At 41.3% G+C, this 20,996-nt stretch overlaps 1 protein-coding gene and 1 pseudogene across 1 annotated transcript; both read right to left on the minus strand.

Annotated features, from left to right (window-relative positions):
- Positions 1-271: 271 nt before the first annotated feature.
- Positions 272-1,087, minus strand: LOC145798245 (uncharacterized). The gene has a single exon (XM_082885753.1). It carries the CDS (start codon positions 1,085-1,087, stop codon positions 272-274), a length of 816 nt encoding a protein of 271 aa, XP_082741879.1.
- Positions 1,088-4,309: 3,222 nt separating this feature from the next.
- The window catches only part of LOC114304205 (putative amino acid permease 7), a 42,507-nt pseudogene continuing 25,820 nt past the window's right edge, over positions 4,310-20,996 (minus strand).

A 20,996-nucleotide genomic window follows, 5' to 3' on the forward strand; every position in this document is an offset into this window, starting at 1 on the left:
TTTCCTTTATGGTTGCCAATGGCTCGGCCTCAACCCACTTGGTGAAGTAGTCGGTAGCAGCGATGAAGAACTTGCGATTGCCCAGAGCTGCTGGGAGTGGTCCTACAATATCTAATCCCCAAAGCGCGAACGACCAAGGACTTGTAAAGGGGAGCAATTCTTTGGCCGACTGGTGGATTTGGTGAGCAAATTTTTGACATTTTTCACACCTGCGAACGTATTTCTGCGCGTCCGCCTGCATGCACGGCCACCAATAACCTTGGGAAATCGCTCAGTAAGCCAATGACCTGCCCCCAGTATGACTCCCGCAGATGCCTTCATGGATCTCATAGAGGAAAGCTTCTACCTTGTCGGGGTGGACGCACTTCAGATATGGCCTAGTAAAAGAATTCTTGTATAAGGCTCTGGATAGAGAGAGCCAAAACTGCTTTGATTTGGCTCGGATTTTGTTGGCCACCTTCTTCTCTTCTGGCAAAATTCTATCTTTTAGGAAGGCAATGATGGGGTCCATCCAGGATGGTCCTAGGTTGGCACAGAGTACTTCGGACACTTTTGGTTCCTCAATGCTTGGCCGAGGTAGGAATTCTATCATCAAAGGATTGGGGAAAGCTATTTGTGTGGATGCAAGGCCGACCAGTTCGTCTGTTGTATTGTTTTCTTCGCGGTTGATTTGTTCCACTCTTATTGCGGCGAACTTTTTGATTTCTACGTGCACCAGCGCATGATGTTTGGTCATTCTTTCATCCCTAGCTTCATACTCCCCAGAGACCTGATTGACCACCAGCTTGGAGTCACTGAATACCATAAGGGCCGACGCTTTCATTCTCAATGAGCTTCTCAATCTGGCAAGGAGGGCCTCATATTCTGCCTCATTATTGGACACCGGGAAGCATAACGTAACTGTTTGTTCGATAACCAGCCCGTCCGATGAAGTCAGCACGAAACCTAGCCCGGCGCCATGTCTATTGGAGGCCCCGTCGACGAAGAGCTTCCGCATCTCGCCAATAAACAACTTCCAGCAGTCCGATGGGTTTTGGGAGCTTCTCAACACCAAGGTTCCGGTTGGTTCATTCTGGTCTCTTTCCATGTCTCGGTCGGGCGTGTCCTCTAAATGACCGGCCGTGCATTTGGAACAACGTTTAACTGGTGGCAAATTAAACTAGGATTGACGCTAGGCATATCGTAAGGCGTCCATGTGAAGGCTTCCATATTGGAAATCAGAAAGTCAACGTACTCAAGTCGTTCTGCGCTGGACAGGGATGAGCCCAAAAGAAAGAACTTGTTTGGGTCATTCTCGTCTACGCGCACCTCCACCAAATCTTCAATTGATTTCTCCTCGGCCTTTCTTCCTACGTCTTCCAGGACTTCCTTTCCCTCTAGGCCCTCTACCATTTGAACGAAGCCTTTGGCGGCTCAGCTGCCATTCATCGCAACGAAGCACTGTTTTTCCATTACCTGGTCTCCCCAAACCTCTTCTACCTTCCCGGTCGATGCCGGGAAGCACAGAACCTGGTGGTAGGTCGACGCTACTGCTTGCATGGCGTGCAACCAGCCCCTGCCCAAACTTAAGTTGTAGGTCAATGGGACTTTAAGCACCCAAAACTCCACTTGCTTCGTGACTGATCCCGCTCTGACCGGCAGTATGATCTTTCCGATCGACCATTCTAGTTGAGAGTTAAACCCAACCAATGGAGACGTTGCAGGGGCCAGGTCCTTGTCTTCCAACTTCATTTGTTTGAACGCGTTATAATACATGATTTCGACCGAACTCCCCTAGTCAATCAAAATCCTCTTGATGTCAAAATCTTTGACGTGAAGAGTCACTACTAAGGCGTCGTTGTGGGGCATTTGAATTGTCTCCAAGTCCTTAGTTGAAAAGGCAAGGATATCCTTCTCTTCGATCTTCCCTTTCTTCACGGCGGGCTGAATGGAGAGCACCTCCCTCATGTGCTTGGCTTTCTTAATCATCCCTCTCTGCTCGCAGACCCTTGCCGGTTCAATGATGCCATGGATGACATTGATTACGCCTCGTGGCGCTGCGTCCAGGGCGGCTAGGCCGTTCGGTTCGGTTTGTCCCGGTAGATCGGCTTTCATGCCCCCATCTATTTATTGGTCCAGATGCCCCACCTCTACCAGCTCCTTCAAATGTTGTTTGAGCGGCAAGCAATCCTCCGTTCGGTGCCCCTGTTCCTCATGGAAGGTGCAGCGATATCTTGAGTTGAAACCTCTTTGTGTACTCCCCAACTTGGCCGGCCAACGGACGAAAGGCTCACCTCGGATTTCACTCCGGATACGGTAAATAGGGATTTTAAAGACTGTGGTGATACCAGTTTGCGCCTTCAATTTTCTCTTGGCATCTTCCTTTTCATCACGGGGAGCGTTAGCTCAGTCGTTTCTGCGACCTTTGTTTCTGTCATCGCGGTTTGAGCCACGACGTTGATCTTTTGACCAGTCCGACTGGGAGACCTCGTTTGTATTGAGTAATCGCCAGATTGGTGGGGCAGTCGAGGATCTCATTGTAAGTTTTTCAGTATTTCGCATTGTATGCCTTCAACGAACCTCCAAATTCCATCTTGATGCCCAGGAGATGGTCGACCTCTTTTGGTGTTCGAGTGTTGGTTTTGAATCTGGTGACGAAGGCCTCCGCTAATTGCTACCATCCCTTGATACTCCCCTCCGGAAGCCTTTCGAACCATTTCAGGCCCAGTTCTCCTAAGCTTGCTGGGAATATGAGGCACATCAAGGCGTCATTGTGCCGGTATCCAGCCATTACTTGCTTGTAATGACTCACGTGCATGTACGGTTCCATCTTGCCGTCGTACAAGGTGAACTTAGGCTGGTGGAATCCGACAGGGAGTGGTGTACTCTCGATTTCTGGAGACAGCGGCATAGCCATAAGTCTCGCCAGCTCTTTGTCCACAAGCGCTGGGGCCACCACTCTGGGCGCTGGCATTGCCACTTCCTCACTACAGCAGATTTAGGAGCTTAGCCTCTGCAATGCCGGCAATCTCTGAGTCTCCCTACGGCGAGCTCTTTCCTCTAACACATCCCTCAGGTCGCCGGAACGGGCGGAAAAGGAGTATCGCGACGTCGACGATGGGTGTGAGGGATGGTAGGTGCTGTCACGAGTGAGAGATTTGCCCACCTGTGGGTCGAAGTCCCCGACCCCATAGCTTCTGGTGATAGAGAGAGAGTGCGTCCTTTCTTTGCAGCGACTGCCAGAGTGAGGAGATGGGGTGCGCTCACTGAGGCTGCCTTCTCCAGCAATACCCTTCCCCTTGATCTGGCATTTCAGCACCTCCATTTCAGCCGCCATCTTACGAATGAGGGCGTCCTGGTCTTTGAGTTTGTGCTCCAGGCATTGCACATGCGACTTCCCCTGCCGTCGATGGCCCTCTGGACTCTTCGAGCGATCAGTACTCCTTGCGCGTTTATCTCGCGCACCTCTCGAAGAGGTCTCCAGGCCCGCCATGGCTGGGATAGCAGGGGGCCTTCTCTCCATCAAACAGACTCTGGTGTGACACCATCGACGACGGATAGTGGAGTTTCATCGTTGTTAGCCATGGAAACGGTCGAAAAAGCTTGAAGAGCAAGGTTTGAGTATCAAATTTTTTCCCACAGACATCGCCAATTGTACGGGGGTGAAATATCCTTTGCTTTTCGTACTCCTTGAACTCAAGCTTCACGCAACGACGCCTGACCTGAAGTCAAAGAAATGGTAAGCTGCCCGGAGGTGTGCTGTCGGATAGACCCTTCGACGATCAAGTCAGACCACTTGAAGAAGAAGAGAGCACTTTTTAGAGAGAGAGAGAATTGTTCAGATTGCTTACCGCCAATGTCCCCCATTCCTCCTTTTTCTAGGCTGGCCATGCAGCCTCAGGGATTATGCGCGCACTACCTCTGATGTTCTTCCCTGGACAGGTGGTAGTGCTCCCCTCTCACTACTTTACGCGTGTAAAGGCTAAAACCTCCAAACAGCATGTATGGAACTACCAAACGGTATTGACGTGTGCCAAGAGTGGATTTCCCCTCCATCACACCATTGGTCCAGGTGGCACACTCAATCAGGATATCATGACTGACTTATCCCTTAGGAAGAAACACAACCATGATTAATACGGTCGAGCTATAAGAAGTTCGTCTTTTCGGACTGACTGGCCATGAGGCGTGCCAACCTTCACCCCGGTCTAAATTCATTCCGGGATGTGCTTGCCTCGGTCCAGACGCACCATTGCGGATCCAACCGAATATCTAGTCGGATCACAACCCGGTCGGGCACACGCATGATTCCACACTCCGGTCGACAAATCTACCTCGGCCCGGCGTGACGGGCCGAGGAACTGCTTCGACCGAGCAAATAGTGTAACCCGGCTGCTCCGTTATAACCCGCGTTACTGTAGCTTGGCCGTACTTGTCCGACACAAATCTCCCTCTCAGAAATTATAAGCCCCTCCATGGACCCAACAAAGGCTACAATGGTCACAACCAAACAAACTGCTCTAAAAGCCTGAAACACAACCCACATTCTTGTCCAAGCCTTTATATTTCTTTGCCTGAGGTACATTTCCGCAGGGAAGTATATAGCCAAAGGCCAAAATTTCAAAGCACCCAGTACTCCTAAAACATCGTTGAAGTAAGGAAACAGTAAGGCGATTCATGTGGTAGATGCAACGTAAGTAGTTCTAAAGCATAGCCGGAGAAGATTCAATTTGAAAACTGTCAGCATTGAGAGCTTGATGGTGTAAACATTGTTGACAAATTCGTTGTCGGGGAGTTTCTTTGTTATCCATCTTTCTGCTTCAGCAAATAATGGCTGACTGTACACCTACCAAATGAAAAATATTAAAGAGAGATAGTGTATACTTACCAGCAAGAACATTAAGAAAAACACATTAAAATAAAATAAAATAAAATAAAGAACCCTGAATTTAGAATTTAACCATATGCATCCACAAAATCCAGTTTGTGCTGTACTGGTTGACTTTAGTTTATACAAGCGTTAAGCACGCTAATCATTTTTAAGTTAGTCTAAAGACACTTGCATATAAATTTAAAGGATATATAGCTGATTTGTTTTTAGTTCCAAGCAGATAGTTATGTTTTTAGTTGGTTTTAAGTTAGGACAAGAGTTAAAATTTGGCGACTATGTGTATGCGAATTAGCCATAACTGGGTATGTGGACATGTGAGAGCATAAGAATTTCATTTGTATGTCTACTGAATGGTGATCGAGGTCAAAAGATTAGGGACGTAACAATTTTCAAAATGTTAGGATATAGACACTGTAAAGATAAAAAAGAAAAAATTATATATTTTTGTTTTGTTTGTTTGGAATATAAATTTAGGAACAAACGTATGATATGATAGAAATTGATGTATATGTGGGGATATTTTTAGTTTTTTTTTTTAATTGAAGAAATGACTGAAAGGAGGTTTAAAATCACTGTGAATTCCTAACAAGTTAATAGTAGCAATGTAAATTTGTTCACTGAAATTTGTATAAAAGATGTATGTTAAATTCAAGTACAGTTGGAGCATAAGCATATCCATGATTAAACCTCAATTGCAGCACAAATATGTCATATTTAATTTCATGAATTACGGAGCACCTGATATCCTCCGACGAGATGCAGAACGACACATGCGTTAGCTAAGTCAACAAGCCAATGCGGTTCATAGAATCCAAAGCCAATCAACATTTTTCTAGGTAAGGCAGCATACCCGAAACAAGCACAGCAAAGATAGAGGGTGGTAGTAAGAAGAATAGCTGCTACAGAGGCCTTCTTCATGGTCTGATTTTCTGGTGGTGGCGACTTCAGGGTGTCCTTCATCTCAAAAGTTATTAAAACTATTTACATTTAACATCTGAAGAAAAAAAAAATGGAAGGTTGTAGTAAAATGTGTGATATTTTTAGTGGTAGCACAATTGTCACACCTTTGTCTCCGATTGCTTGGGCAACAACCCATACTTTTTCAACTACAGTAGTTTTAGAAACTCCATAAATGTCCCATTTAATCTTTCCATCTCCTGCAATTACATTTTATAAAAGCTAAATGCAAAAGCAATGAAGGAATACAAACTTAGATGGATCACCCAGAGGCTTTTCTGTTTCCTCATAGATTGATAAATAAATCCACACATCAACACAAAATCCCCAAGAAAAACCAAAAAAACGAAATTTTTTCTTTCAATGCCTGTCTTGCTTAAAAGTTGAAACAAATTGGATTCAGGTGCATAAATATTTAACAGCACAATATACTATTTGAATCAATTCTTGCTATTAGGAAACATATCCATACTGGATAAAGAATTATTTCACCCCAATATGGTTGTGCCCATCGGTATGTTCAGTACTATGCTTGTAAGTGATAATAGTAAACAATATGAACTGTCAGTTACCTATTGTTTTTGCTAAGCCGAGTCCCAAACCAATGGAGGAATACGAAAAAGACATTATTGCAGCAATTATTGAGAGCCATGCCATGTTATGGAAGTCAGGTATCTGAGAGAAAATAACTTGAACTGCTCCAAATAGCAACATATGTTGATGAAAATATCAGAAAAAATTATATTTTATTGATAAATAATGCAAAGAAAATGAGATACAAATAGATCAGACTGAGGCACAGATATCTCATTTTTTTAAAAAGATCAAGCCCACTGCGGTAGGAAGAACCAAAATACTGATGCAGCAGTCACAAAATTATGACTTTTCCCCTCCAGCATACAACAACACGACTACTTATCATATGGTTCAGGCCAACTCTGTACAAGATGGTGAACCGAAAGCTCCACCAAGAAAAATACCCTTCTTTGCTAGTAATCTCTCTTGTATTAAAAATAGTTGGTGTGTTGGTGTAGAAAAGAGTAGATGAGAGGAACTATATATAGGCCACTAGGACTTTACAAAATACATCAAAACATAATAATGACCATGAACCTAGAGAAAAGGAAGAGTGTATCAAAATATTAACGCACCACCAAGTTCATGAATTCTAATTAATCTCCATTCATGAACAAAACAAATGGTCCCCAAAGTAATGAATCTCCACTCATGAACAAGATAAGATTCATGATCAAAACAAAAGAAGATTCATGAACAAAATATATAAATAAATAAATAAAAGATATTAAAATGGTCCAACAATCCTCCACCCATTTTAATAGCTACAAGGACAAGAGAGATTACCAAACAAAGATAGACTAGATGCATCATGAAGGTGTACTCTATATTGAACCTTCATTAGTGAAACAACAACTTCTACTCCAGAGTGAGTAGTGGTCTCAGACTTGAACTATGACGGCTTAGGGGAAATAAAGTATTACTGCTCACACATAATAATCCAGGTGTGGACATTAGCTTTTAATAGCCAGCACATTACGGCCTTGTACTTATCCCAGTTTTCATGAACATATTTGAGAATAAGCCTTGTTCTCATGGAAAACGGCCCCACTTTCATGCTCACATAGGTGAAATCTGTCAAGGATGTTCCTGTAATTGACACACCCCACTCAACAAGAGCTACAGAATTTCATTAAGAGTATAAAAACTCAACCCTTCAACATTACAGGACAAATGCACTTACATCATAGGGATGGATAACAAAATATTAAAAAGTGCATTTTTACAACCACCACTACAAAAAATTCAGGTTTTTGAGACGGCAAAAATGTCGTCGCTAATACTCCTAATGTCGTCTAAAAAAACTTTTAGCGACGGCAAATGACTTTTAGCTACGGCAAATGGGGGCGTCACAATAGAGGGCGTTGCAAAAACGTTTTAGCGACGATATCATGCCGTCGCCTTTTTTTTGCGACGGCAATTGCTGCTTTTTGCAACGGCATTTTTGTAGCGATCCCGATTTTGACCTGGTCAACTTTGGGGGCCGAGCTGCCCGGTCAGCTCGCCGAAAGCAAAAATGCAAAATGCATTCGAAATTGCTTACGGGAAAGTGTATTTCACGCTCGAGTGACCTTGTTATATCAGTTCGTAAATGAGGGTTTCAGCTCATTTTCTGCAGCCCACTCTCTCTCTAAAACTCTCCAAATTTCCAAGTCTAGAGCTTCTCTCTCTAGAAGTCATTTTCTCTCTTTGATTTCTCCAAATCCATTGGGATTTAGGCCTAAGTTCTTCACCAAAGTTGGTTATCACCTCGAGGGCTTCATTGTGTGTGGTGGAGATCGAGTTTTGACACCATAGATTTTGGGGTTTCATCTCAGAATTCTCTTCAAAACTTGAGGTAGGGATTTTTTACACTCTAATATGGTTTTTAGCTTAGTTATTTGCTATTGTGTATAGATGATGAGATTTGGTTGTGGTTTGGACAAATCTAGGATTTGGGTGTGAAATGAAAATAAGGGTTTTGATGAAGATGAGGTAAACGAGTATGAGGCTTGAATATAAGATCATGTTGTGTCAAAATAGTTGATTTTGGTGTTTAGGTTGATATTTGGTGAAAGGGGGATTCTGCCCTAATTTTGATTAAATTATTATTTTGCTTAAATAATTGGGACTAACATTGAAAACATGAAACTGGAAGGTTGTGATTATAAATGGTGATATTAGATATGTATTATCTCACCTATGGAAGTTTTGAATAAACTATTTATTTTCATATTGAACATCTCTTTAGAAATAATTGCATTGGGCTATCGGTGGAGGATAGCTATGATTGTTGTAGAAATTATATGAAGATTAGGCGATTTAATGCTAATTCATTGTTGTTGTCATTGAACATGACCATGTTATAGATACATTGTTTATGTATGTTTATTGGGAGGAGAAAGGGGATGTACTCCATATGTGATTATGTTTATAAATATATTGCATATGTATATTTGTTTGGGAGGAGAAAGGGGATGGACTCCATTTAAAGCAAGTTGGCCGGAGTGTCCTGGGTGAAAGACCCGAAATTTTATATATAAATGGGTGTCGATTCCTTCAGACGAAATATCCGTAAAATGGCAGGTTTGAAGTGTTTATGTGAGTATTGCATAATTGGAAAATCATTGAGTTGTAGTCTCATTTTGATTGTTGAAAGATAACGAATTTAACTCATGAATTGAGTAGCATATATGAACTGGAAATGAAATTAAAGGAAAATGGAATAAGGTTGGTCTTAGTGGCATATGGATATGCAGGTCTTATGGATGTTTCAGGATCGGTATTGTTTATGTACGTGGTATTTATACGTTTGCTAAACCTCATAGATTGTGTTAGATTGTTTTTACTGGGCTGTTGGCTCACCCTATATGGGAATACCATTTTCAGGTACAGGTGAGATGCTTCCTCCAAGGCAATAGTGTGGATGGAGTTTTGGGAAGCAAGAGCTTCTTAATTATGCCTTATGCGTGTATGTTTGTTATTTGTAAAGCCAAGGGCTTAAGATACAATGAGCGAGACTCAATTTTTGTAACCAAGAATGTTGTTGGATAAATTTGTAAGCCTGTAGGGCACTTATTACCTGTTTGGCTTCCATTTCGTACTTGTTGTAAAATGCATGTTTGGGATTTAATGGAAATGGGTGTATGGATTACTTAGCAATATATATGTGTTTGTCTATCAGGTGGGTTTTGTTGCATAAATAGATATATCCTGCCCAATTTTTTTGGGGCGTTATGACTTGGTATCAGAGCGTACCGGGTTTGAATACTTTGGGTACGTGGGAAGTGGTTAGTACCACAATGGGTTTGTCTCGCTTGTTAGAGACTTATGTATGATGTTATGTGCTTATATGATAACATGTTTATGTGACTATATGGGTATGGAATTTAGTTTCTAGGATGTTGATCGAATCTATGGGTTTCTGGGAGTTCTATTGGAAAGGGACTTGATCACTGTCGTTTTTAACTGGAACTCTAGCAACGCCACGGGATGGTCATTATCTGGAAATGAAATTCGTAAGTGCTTATGTGATTATGTGCTTATGTGGAGTGAATTACAGTTGTCCAATGTATTAGGACGTGAGTGAAATAGCTTCGACACATTTGTGAATGTACTAATCCTTTGTTACCTTTATTAGGATATCCGGACGAGGACGTGGTGGTAGGCGTGGTAGGCCTAGGAGGTAGGAGATGCCTATATCGGATGAAATTCCGGTGCAGCAGTAGGGAGTTGATCAGGCCAACGTGGCCGAGCCAGTAGGTCAGCAGGCCATCGGCGCCTTAGCCCGCGAGATGGCAGGAGCATTGAAGGAATCCATAGACATTCTCAAGGTTGAGAATCAAGTCTAGGCCCATGTAGCTGAAGCAGGGCCATCTTTTCTGATGAGAGAGTTCTTCCGGTTGAATCCGGATGAGTTTTTGGGTGACCCTAAGGAGCCACTAAAGGCTGATGAGTGGCTTGAATAGTTAGCAAAGACATTCGAGATGCTTGGCATCGAGGATGATCGGTTGAAAGTGACCTTGGCGTCTTTCCAGTTAAAGGGGAATGCGGGGCAGTAGTGGAAGTATGCGCGGAGGGGCATTTGAAGGACTTGGGAGGCATTTGTTGACGCCTTTCAAGAGAAGTTTTTGCCTCCCACTATTAGGGAGAAGTTGAGGGATCAGTTTTGTCAGCTCAAGCAGCTGAATACACCAGTGGCGGAGTTTGAGGCCACCTTTACTAGTCTATCCAGGTTTGTACCTGAGTTAGTGGCGATTGAGGAACACCACTGTCTGGAGTTTGAGAAGAAATTGAGGACCGAATTCATGTTTCGAGTGGCCGATTCCATGATTAGAGATTATGGTCGCCTTGTGTAGTCTGCAGCCCACCTTGAAACTATTATGCAAGCAAAAGATGAAAGGATGAGGGGCTCCAGGAGGAGTCAAGATAGTCAAGGAGACAGTAAGAGGCAGAGGGGTTCCTACCCTCAGCAGTCCCAGGGAACTTAGTCGAGGTCCACTTTTCCAATACCGAGTTCAGGTTTTGGGAGAGGTGGGCAAGGAGATTTTACTTGCTCTAAGTGTGGTCAGTTGGGCCACAAGTCTTCAGCTTGTCCTCAAAGAGGAGGAGGACAGCGAGCAGGATCATCTTCGGCTCGTTTTCCGAGCCAGAGTCAGGGAAAATGCCAGCCGCTCACTTATTATCAGTGCGGGCAGGCGGGGCACCTAAAGAGGTTTTGCCCACAGTTGGGTGGTACACCTGGTGTGTCTGGTTCTAGATAGACACAAAGTCACCAACCAGCACAGTCAGCATAGGCCTCAAAGACCAATCAGGGAGTCTCTTCGGCTCAGTCTGTGCATTAGGCTTATATTCCGAGGGGTGAGCAGATTGAGCAAAGGCCTACTGGACGTATGTATACAGTTGTAGGGCCAGATCTTGTACCTGATCCTTCTGTAGTGAGAGGTACCTTCTTGTTTTGCAATTCAGTTGCTAATGTGTTGATTGATATGGGTGCATCCCATTCTTTTATTTCGTATGCGTTTGCATCAGTTTTGGGTTTGGAGTTGGCATAGTTAGCATCTCCTATTTGTGTAGAGTCACCTGTTGGTGGTTAGACTATTTTGAGACAAGAACGTCGGAGTTGTGACATCGAGGTTGCTGGTCGTCGATTACCATTTGCATTTGTATTAATTGACATGCTTAGTTTTGATGTCATATTGGGTATAGACTGGTTATCGTCATACCGGGCTGTTATAGATTGCTACCGTCAGAAAGTTACTATATGTACCTTGAGTGGTGATTGCTTTTATTTCTTGGGGGACCGGGTGGATAGAGTCTTATCACCGGTATATAATCCGTATGGGCGGAGTGAACTTAGTTGTCTCCATGCTAGCTTTTTGAGTAGTGAGTGTGATGAAATTCGGGTTAAATTGCTGAGTGTAGTTTGTGAATACTCGGATGTTTTTCCCGAGGATCTTGTTAGTTTGCCGTCTCACCAAGAGATCGAGTTCTCTATTGATTTAGTGCCTGGCATGGCACCGGTTTCTATGGTTCCATATAGATTTGCACCTGCTGAATTAAGTGAGTTAAAGATTCAACTCCAGGAATTGTTAGATAAGGGTTTTATTCGCCCTAGTGCTTCACCTTAGGGAGCGCCGGCTCTTTTTGTTAAAAAGAAAGATGGAGCATTACGGCTTTGTATTGATTATCGAAAGTTGAACCGGGTTACTATTAAGAATAAGTACCCAATGCCTCGTATAAATTATTTGTTTGATCAGTTGAATGGGTCTTGTTGTTTCTCTAAGATAAACCTGAGATCGGGTTATCATCAGTTGAGAGTAAGGGAGGAGGATATACCGAAGACGACATTTCGTACGCGGTATGGCCATTATAAGTTTCTTGTAATGCCTTTTGGGCTAACTAATGCTCCAACTGTGTTTATGGATTTAATGAATCGGATCTTCCGTGAATTCTTAGATCGTTTTGTGGTTGTCTTTGTGGACAACATTTTGATTTATTCATCTTCTGAGGAGGAGCATGAGGAACATTTACGAGTAGTACATGAGTTACTTAGAGCCCATAAGCTGTATGCTAAGTTTGAAAAATGTGTCTTTTGGCTGGAAGAGGTTAAATTCCTAGGGCATGTAGTATCAAGGGAAGGGGTGACTGTAGATTCATCCAAGATAGAGGCAGTGCAAGATTGGGCACAACCTAAGAATGCTTTCGAGATTCGTAGTTTCTTGGGGTTGGCTGGGTATTACCGTTGTTTTGTGAAAGATTTCTCTAAACTAGCTTCACCTTTGACTAAGTTGACGAGGAAAGGAATCAAATTCGTATGGAGTGAGACTTGTGAGAAGTCATTCCAAGAGCTTAAGATTAGACTCACCACTGCTCCAGTATTGATTATACCGGAGAGGGGTTTGGGTTATTTAGTTTATTGTGATGCTTCAAGAGAAGGTCTAGGTTGTATATTGATGCAAGAGCGTAAAGTAGTAGCCTATGGCTCACGGTAGTTGAAAACACATGAGAGAAATTATCCCATCCATGACTTAGAGTTAGCAGCAGTGATATTTGCCTTGAAGATCTGGAGGCACTATCTGTATGGTGAGAAATTTGAAGTGTTCTCTGATCACTAGAGTCTGAAATATCTATTTACATAGAAAGACTTGAATTTGAGACAAAGGAGGTGGATGGAATTCATAGAGGATTATGATTTTGAGTTGCATTATCACCCCGGGAAGGCCAATGTTGTGGCCGATGCTTTGAGTTGAAAGCCAGCTAGCAGTGTAGCTTCTATCGCCATCCGAGAACGGGAAATGTTGGGTACTCTTAATGAGTTTGACTTGTATCTAGGCGAGTCTGTTGAGTCTACAGCTTTGTTTTTAGTAGTTGCACAACCTACACTTGTGAATCGAGTGTTGGAAGCGCAAAAGGGTGACCTTGAGGTGGAGTCATTCAAGAGAAGATTTCCAATGAGAAGGTAGAAAGAGGTTTGATTGTGTATCCCGACCAAAGTGTGAGATACCGTGACCGTTTGTTTGTACCGGAGTCTTGTTGAGAGGAAGTACTCCGAGAGTTTTATCATTCGCGTCTTGCGGTGCATCCGGGAGGCACAAAGATGTACCATGATCTTAGTCGCCAATTTTGGTGGAGAGGTATGAAAAAAGATGTGGTTGTGTTTGAATCAAAGTGCCTTACTTGTCAACAAGTGAAAGCCAAGCATCAGAGACCAGCGGGTTTGTTACAACCTTTACCTATAGCCGAGTGGAAATGAGAGCGTGTTACCATGGATTTTGTAGTTGGGCTTCCTAGAACACAACGAGGCAATGATGCCGTTTGGGTGATTGTTGATAGGTTGACTAAGTCTACCTATTTCATTCTGGTGTGCACCTGCGACTCGGTTGAATGCTTGGCAAAGTTATACATTAGAGAGATAGTTCGACTTCATGGAGTCCCTGTGACTATTGTGTCGGATAGGGATCCTTGTTTTACTGCCCGGTTATGGCAAAGCCTTCAAGAGGCGTTGGGAACTAAGTTGAATCTTAGCACTGCTTATTATCCTCAAACTGATGGACAGTCGAAACGTACCATCCAGATTTTGGAGGACATGCTTAGAGCTTGTGTCCTTGATTTTAAGGGGCCTTGGGAGAAACACTTACCGTTGGTTGAGTTCGCCTATAACAATAGTTATCAAGCTAGTATTGGGATGGCACCATTTGAGGCCTTGTACGGCCGACCTTATAGATCACTAGTTTATTGGATTGAAGTGGGTGACGCACCGTTACTAGGTCCGAAAATTGTTAGAGAGACAACTGAGAAAGTGGTTCTCATTCGGAAGAGGTTAGCTACAGCCCAAAGTCGACAAAAGAGTTATGCCGATAAGAGGAGACGACCTTTATCTTTTGAAGTTGGTGATCATGTGTTTCTAAAAATCTCACCAAGGCGGGGTTTGATGAGATTTGGTAAGAGTGGTAAATTATCTCCAAGGTTCATTGGGCCTTTTGAGATCTTAGAGCGAATTGGGGAAGTGACATACCGGTTAGCTTTACCACCGCAACTTTCGGGAGTTCACAACGCATTGCATGTAGCTATGCTTAGGAAGTATGAACCCGACGCTTCTCATGTGCTTGATTGGGTTGACTTGGAAGTAGATGAGGATGCCTCTTACGAAGAACGACTAGTTCAAATATTAGATACCCAGGAGCAAGTGCTACGGGAAAAAACTATACCGTTGGTAAAGGTGTTATGGAGACACCATTGGGTTGAAGAAGTGACATGGGAATGAGTGGCGGCAGTCCGCTCTAAGTATCTGGATTTGTTTGAAAATGCTTAAGTTGTGTTCCTTGTAATATTCCCTAGTGTTTGAGGGAAATGTGTTAAAATTGTTGACCACATGTTGTTATGTATGTTGTTATGTTAAGCATGAAGTAGTTACGAATTGTCATTTCTTTGCATCATGTTTAGGTTGATGTGGATAGTTGTTGTTGATAAGATAACCATGGTGGAAATGGCAAAAAAAAATTGGTTGAGAGTTAATATTGTGATTTAAAAATGAAATAGTGTGGTTTTGATCGCTAGAACCCCCTTTGTTTGGGTAGTTTGATTCGAAATTTCGGGGACGAAATTCTTTAAGGGAGGGAGGTTGTAGCGATCCCGATTTTGACCTGGTCAACTTCGTTAGTGAAGGTGTGCTCTGCATTGAACCTTCATTAGTGAAACATCAACCTCTACTCCAGAGTGAGTAGTGGTCTCAGACTTGAACTATGACAGCTTAGGAGCAATAAAGTATTACTGCTCACACATAATAATCCAGGTGTTGACATGAGCTTTTAATAGCCAGCACATTATGGCCTTGTACTTCTCCCAGTTTTCATGAGCATATTTGAGAATAAGCCTTGTTCTCATAGAAATCAGCCCCACTTTCATGCTCACATAGGTGAAATCTGTCAAGGATGTTCCTATAATTGACACACCCCACTCAACAAGAGCTACAGAATTTCATTAAGAGTATAAAAACTCAACCCTCCAACATTACAGGACAAATGCACTTACATCATAGGGATGGATAACAAAATATTAAAAAGTGCATTTTTACAACCACCACTACAAAAAATTCAGGTTTTTGAGACGCCAAAAATGTCGTCGCTAATACTCCTAATGTCGTCTAAAAAAACTTTTAGCGACGGCAAATGACTTTTAGCTACGGCAAATGGGGGGATCACAATAGAGGGCGTTTCAAAAACGTTTTAGCGACGGTATCATGCCGTCGCCTTTTTTTACGACAGCAATTGCTGCTTTTTGCGATGGCATTTTTGTAGCGATCCCGATTTTGACCCAGTCAACTTTGAGGGTCAAGCTGCCCGGTCAGCTCGCCGAAAGCAAAAATGCAAAATGCATTCGAAATTGCTTACGGGAAAGTGTATTTCACGCTCGAGTGACCTTGTTATATCAGTTCGTAAATTAGGGTTTCAGCTCACTTTCTGCAGCCCACTCTCTCTCTAAAACTCTCCAAATTTCCAAGTCTAGAGCTTCTCTCTCTAGAAGTCATTTTCTCTCTTTGATTTCTCCAAATCCATTGGGATTTAGGCCTAAGTTCTTCACCAAAGTTGGTTATCACCTCGAGGGCTTCATTGTGTGTGGTGGAGATCGAGTTTTGACACCATAGATTTTGGGGTTTCATCTCAGAATTCTCTTCAAAACTTGAGGTAGGGATTTTTTACACTCTAATATGGTTTTTAGCTTAGTTATTTGCTATTTTGTATAGATGATGAGATTTGGTTGTGGTTTGGACAAATCTAGGATTTGGGTGTGAAATGAAAATAAGGGTTTTGATGAAGATGAGGTAAACGAGTATGAGGCTTGAATATAAGATCATGTTGTGTCAAAATAGTTGATTTTGGTGTTTAGGTTGATATTTGGTGAAAGGGGGATTCTGCCCTAATTTTGATTAAATTATTATTTTGCTTAAATAATTGGGACTAACATTGAAAATGTGAAACTGGAAGGTTGTGATTATAAATGGTGATATTGGATATGTATTACCTCACCTATGGAAGTTTTGAATAAACTATTTATTTTCATATTGAACATCTCTTTAGAAATAATTGCATTGGGCTATCGGTGGAGGATAGCTATGATTGTTGTAGAAATTATATGAAGATTAGGCGATTTAATGCTAATTCATTGTTGTTGTCATTGAACATGACCATGTTATAGATACATTGTTTATATATGTTTATTGGGAGGAGAAAGGGGATGTACTCCATATGTGATTATGTTTATAAATATATTGCATATGTATATTTGTTTGGGAGGAGAAAGGGGATGGACTCCATTTAAAGCAAGTTGGCCGGAGTGTCCTGGGTGAAAGACCCAAAATTTTATATATAAATGGGTGTCGATTCCTTCGGACGAAATATCTGTAAAATGGCAGGTTTGAAGTGTTTATGTGAGTTTTGCATAATTGGAAAATCGTTGAGTTGTAGTCTCATTTTTATTGTTGAAAGATAACGAATTTAACTCATGAATTGAGTAGCATATATGAACTGAAAATGAAATTAAAGGAAAATGGAATAAGGTTGGTCTTAGTGGCATATGAATATGCAGGTCTTGTGAATGTTTTAGGATCGGTATTGTTTATGTACGTGGTATTTATACGTTTGCTAAACCTCATAGATTGTGTTAGATTGTTTTTACTGGGCTGTTGGCTCACCCTATATGGGAATACCATTTTCAGGTACAGGTGAGATGCTTCCTCCAAGGCAATAGTGTGGATGGAGTTTTGGGAAGCAAGAGCTTCTTAATTATGCCTTATGCGTGTATGTTTGTTATTTGTAAAGCCAAGGGCTTAAGATATAATGAGCGAGACACAATTTGTGTAATCAAGAATGTTCTTGGATAATTTGTAAGCCTGTAGGGCACTTATTACCTGTTTGGCTTCCGTTTCATACTTGTTGTAAAATGCATGTTTGGGATTTAATGGAAATGGGTGTATGGATTACTTAGCAATATATATGTGTTTGTCTATCAGGTGGGTTTTGTTGCATAAATAGATATATCCTGCCCAATTTTTTTGGGGCGTTACAATTTTGCTGTCGCCTATAATATGTAAAAAAGTGAAACCTTTTGCGACGACACTGCTTTACGGTTGCTAAAAGTCTTATTTGAGACCACAAGTAATGTTGTCCGGAAAAAAAAAAAAAACCTGCAATAAAATTAATAAAAAATTTTAAAATTACCTTTTTTGCGACAGCAACAAAGAAAAAAAAACAGTAATATAATTATTAAAAATATTAAAATTACCTTCTTTTTTTTTTTTGCGACGATGTGGTGCCAAAAAAATAACTGCAATATAATTATTAAAAATATTAAAATTACCTGTATTATATGAAAAACAATTGAAAAATAAACCAATAATTGCATAACAATATAAAAATTCCTAAATAGAAATAACAATTTCTTCATAATAAAAACATTCTTGCATCCATAATTACACATCAACAAAATTACCTCACTACATAATGTTCTATAATACATATATAATGTTTAAATATATAAAGTTGTTCATAATTTAAAATAACATAAACGAAAATTAAAAGTTTTCGTCATCATTCTCCGTGGGTAACAAAAACAAAAGTTAATCGCATTTTTCACAGTCATGCATTCCACAAGAAGTAAACTCCTACTTGGAAAATATTTGAAAATAAAAAATAAAAATAATTAGTGACAATATAATTATGTGTTAATATGTTAATTACAAAAAAAAATATAAAAATTTAACTACTATACAATTATAATGATAATTAAGTAAATAATTTGGCCTGGAAAGAAACTAATTTGTCTAGAGTGAAATCTGGCTCTAACTCCCAAACCGAGAATCCGATTCGAGTCTCGTCTTCTCCCACAAGTCTCTTGTGCCTAGGCGGTCGTGTGCGCCAAGTTTCGTGCTACTCCGACGCCGTTTGGTGATTTTCGGTCATTAACACCTGGAATTCTAAGTTTCTTAAGAAACTAATTTGTGTAGAGTGAAATCCGGCTCTAACTCCCAAACTGGGAATCTGATTTGAGTCCCGTCTTCCCCCAGAAGTCTCTCGTGCTTAGGCGGTCGTGTGTGCCAAGTTGCATGCTACTCCGATGACGTTTGGTGATTTTGGGCGTTAACACCTCGAATTATAAGTTTCTTAAGAAACTAATTTGTATAGAGTGAAATCCGGCTCTGACTCCCAAATCGGGAATCTGATTCGAGTCTTGTCTTCTCCCACAAGTCTTTCATGCCTAGGCGGTTGTGTGTGCCAAGTTTCGTGCTAATCCGACGTCGTTTGGTGATTTTGGGGCGTCAACACCTTGAATTCTAAGTTTCTTAAGAAACTAGTTTGTCTAGAGTGAAATCTGACTCTAACTCCCAAACTAGGAACCCGATTCGAGTGTTGTCTTCTCCTATAAGTCTCTCGTGCCTAGGCAATCATGTGTGCCAAGTTTCGCGCTACTCCGACGCCGTTTGGTGATTTTGGGGCATTAACACCTCGAATTCTTAGTTTCATAAGAAACTAGTTTTTTAGAGTGAAATCCGACTCTAACTCCCAAACCGGGAACCCGATTCGAGTCCCATCTTCTCCCACAAGTCTCTCGTGCTTAGGTAGTCGTGTGTGTCAAGTTTCATGCTAATTCGATGCCGTTTGGTATTTTGGGGCATCAACACCACGAATTCTAAGTTTTTTTAAGAAACTAGTTTATCTATAGTGAAATCCGGCTCTAACTCTCAAACTGGGAACCCAATTCGAGTCCCGTCTTCTCCCACAAGTCTCTCATGCCTAGGCGGTCATGTGTGCCAAGTTTCATGCTACTCTGACGTTGTTTGGTGATTTGGGGTGTTAAAACCTCGAATTCTAAGTTTCTTAAGAAACTAGTTTGTCTATAGTGAAATCTGGCTCTAACTCTCAAACCGGAAACCCGATTGAAGTCCTGTCTTCTCCCACAAGTCTCTCATGCCTTGGCGGTCATGTGTGAAAAGTTTCGTGCTACTCTGATGCTGTTTGGTGATTTTGGGGTGTCAACACCTCGAATTCTAAGTTTCTTAAGAAACTAGTTTGCCTAGACCGAAATCCAGGTCTATCTCCCAAACCGGGAACCCGATTTGAGTCTCGTCTTCTCCCATGAGGTTGTCGTGCTTAAGTGGTCGTGTGTGCCAAGTATCGTGCTAATCCAATGCTATTTGGTGATTTTGCGGCGTCATCACCTCGAAGTATGTATACATCTACTTAAAGTGTTTTCCAGTAACCTTACAATTCAGAGAAAACAACTCTTTCAAACTCTAATTTAACTTCCGCACCAATTACAGCTAGATTAACAACAGCCTAAATCAAGGCATACTCCAACGAGAAAAGGAAATCAGGAAAATGTATCAATTAATTGTTAAAATAAAAATATTTGATAATGAAAAAAAAGAAAAAGATCATATACTTACCTAAATGATTTCATGAAAAAATTTGAATCCATCATAATGAAGAAAAAGTCAAGGAATTCAGAAGATCATAAACTTGCCTTAATGATTTCAAGACTGCGATGCAGACGATACCAATCATTAGCAGGCAAAGATTGGGCACACGGATCAATTGCTTTGACCACCAACTGGACAGCTGCATCCCAGTCAACATTTTTCTGAAAATGTGCAAGCTTTGAGTACACTTCAGAGGTAATCTCTGGAGAAGCTTTTGGAACATCTGGCTTTCCATATATATACCTGAAATATCAAAAAGAAACTCGAGTCTTTATGCGCCATATAAGTTGGTTTTCATTGAAACATAGACATGACAATACATTCACAGGTACCCAAAATGCATGTTAAAGTTATCCAACATATGTTGGTAGGCCTTCATCAAATATTTATAACAATCTATCTGTAGGCAATCCCAAATTAACTTGTTTCATGCAGTTACAAAGGTGTTTACTAACAGTAAGCATTCAGATAGATACTGCCTCATTTAATTCTTTCAAGTTGGTAAACTTCCCGTGTCTACAAGATTTCTTGTCAATTGTTCTTCATGTGAACAGGCAAGTAGCCCACAGCATGGCCCGTTGATCGTCCATTAGAAATTTAAGAGAAATGTAAATCTATTACTACCAACCAAGAAAAGAATGACAACCGCTACATAGAAGGAGGTAAGAGGTACACATGCTCCTCTTGCAATGATGCCAAAAAAAAGTATATAACTTATGTTTGATAGAGACACACCCTAGACTCTCATATCACCATGGGCAGGCAGCATGTCTTAGTAAAATTCCATAAAAATGTCTACTCGCAGAACAGAAGGTAAATCACCAGATCATACAATCCAAACCAATAAGAGGTGTACCCTTGATTGACAAAAGGTATACTACCCCAGCAACATTTTCATAATTAAATACCATTCAGATTCCTATAATCTGGTCCTACAAGCAACATACCTTCAGATGGGTGCAATATATCAACCAAATGGTGCGGCACTTCCCACAAAAAAAGATACAAAAATTATGAATATAACAATTGCACCAACTAAACAAAATTTATAGACAAGTTCTAGCCTTTGAATGTGGACCAAACAAGCCAACATAGGCAGCAGCCAAAGAGCGTGGACACTCCTAAGAAGGTGGCATG

Source organism: Camellia sinensis, chromosome 8 (genome assembly GCF_055761805.1).
Source record: "Camellia sinensis isolate YWXY chromosome 8, ASM5576180v1, whole genome shotgun sequence".
Taxonomy (NCBI): Eukaryota; Viridiplantae; Streptophyta; class Magnoliopsida; order Ericales; family Theaceae; genus Camellia; species Camellia sinensis.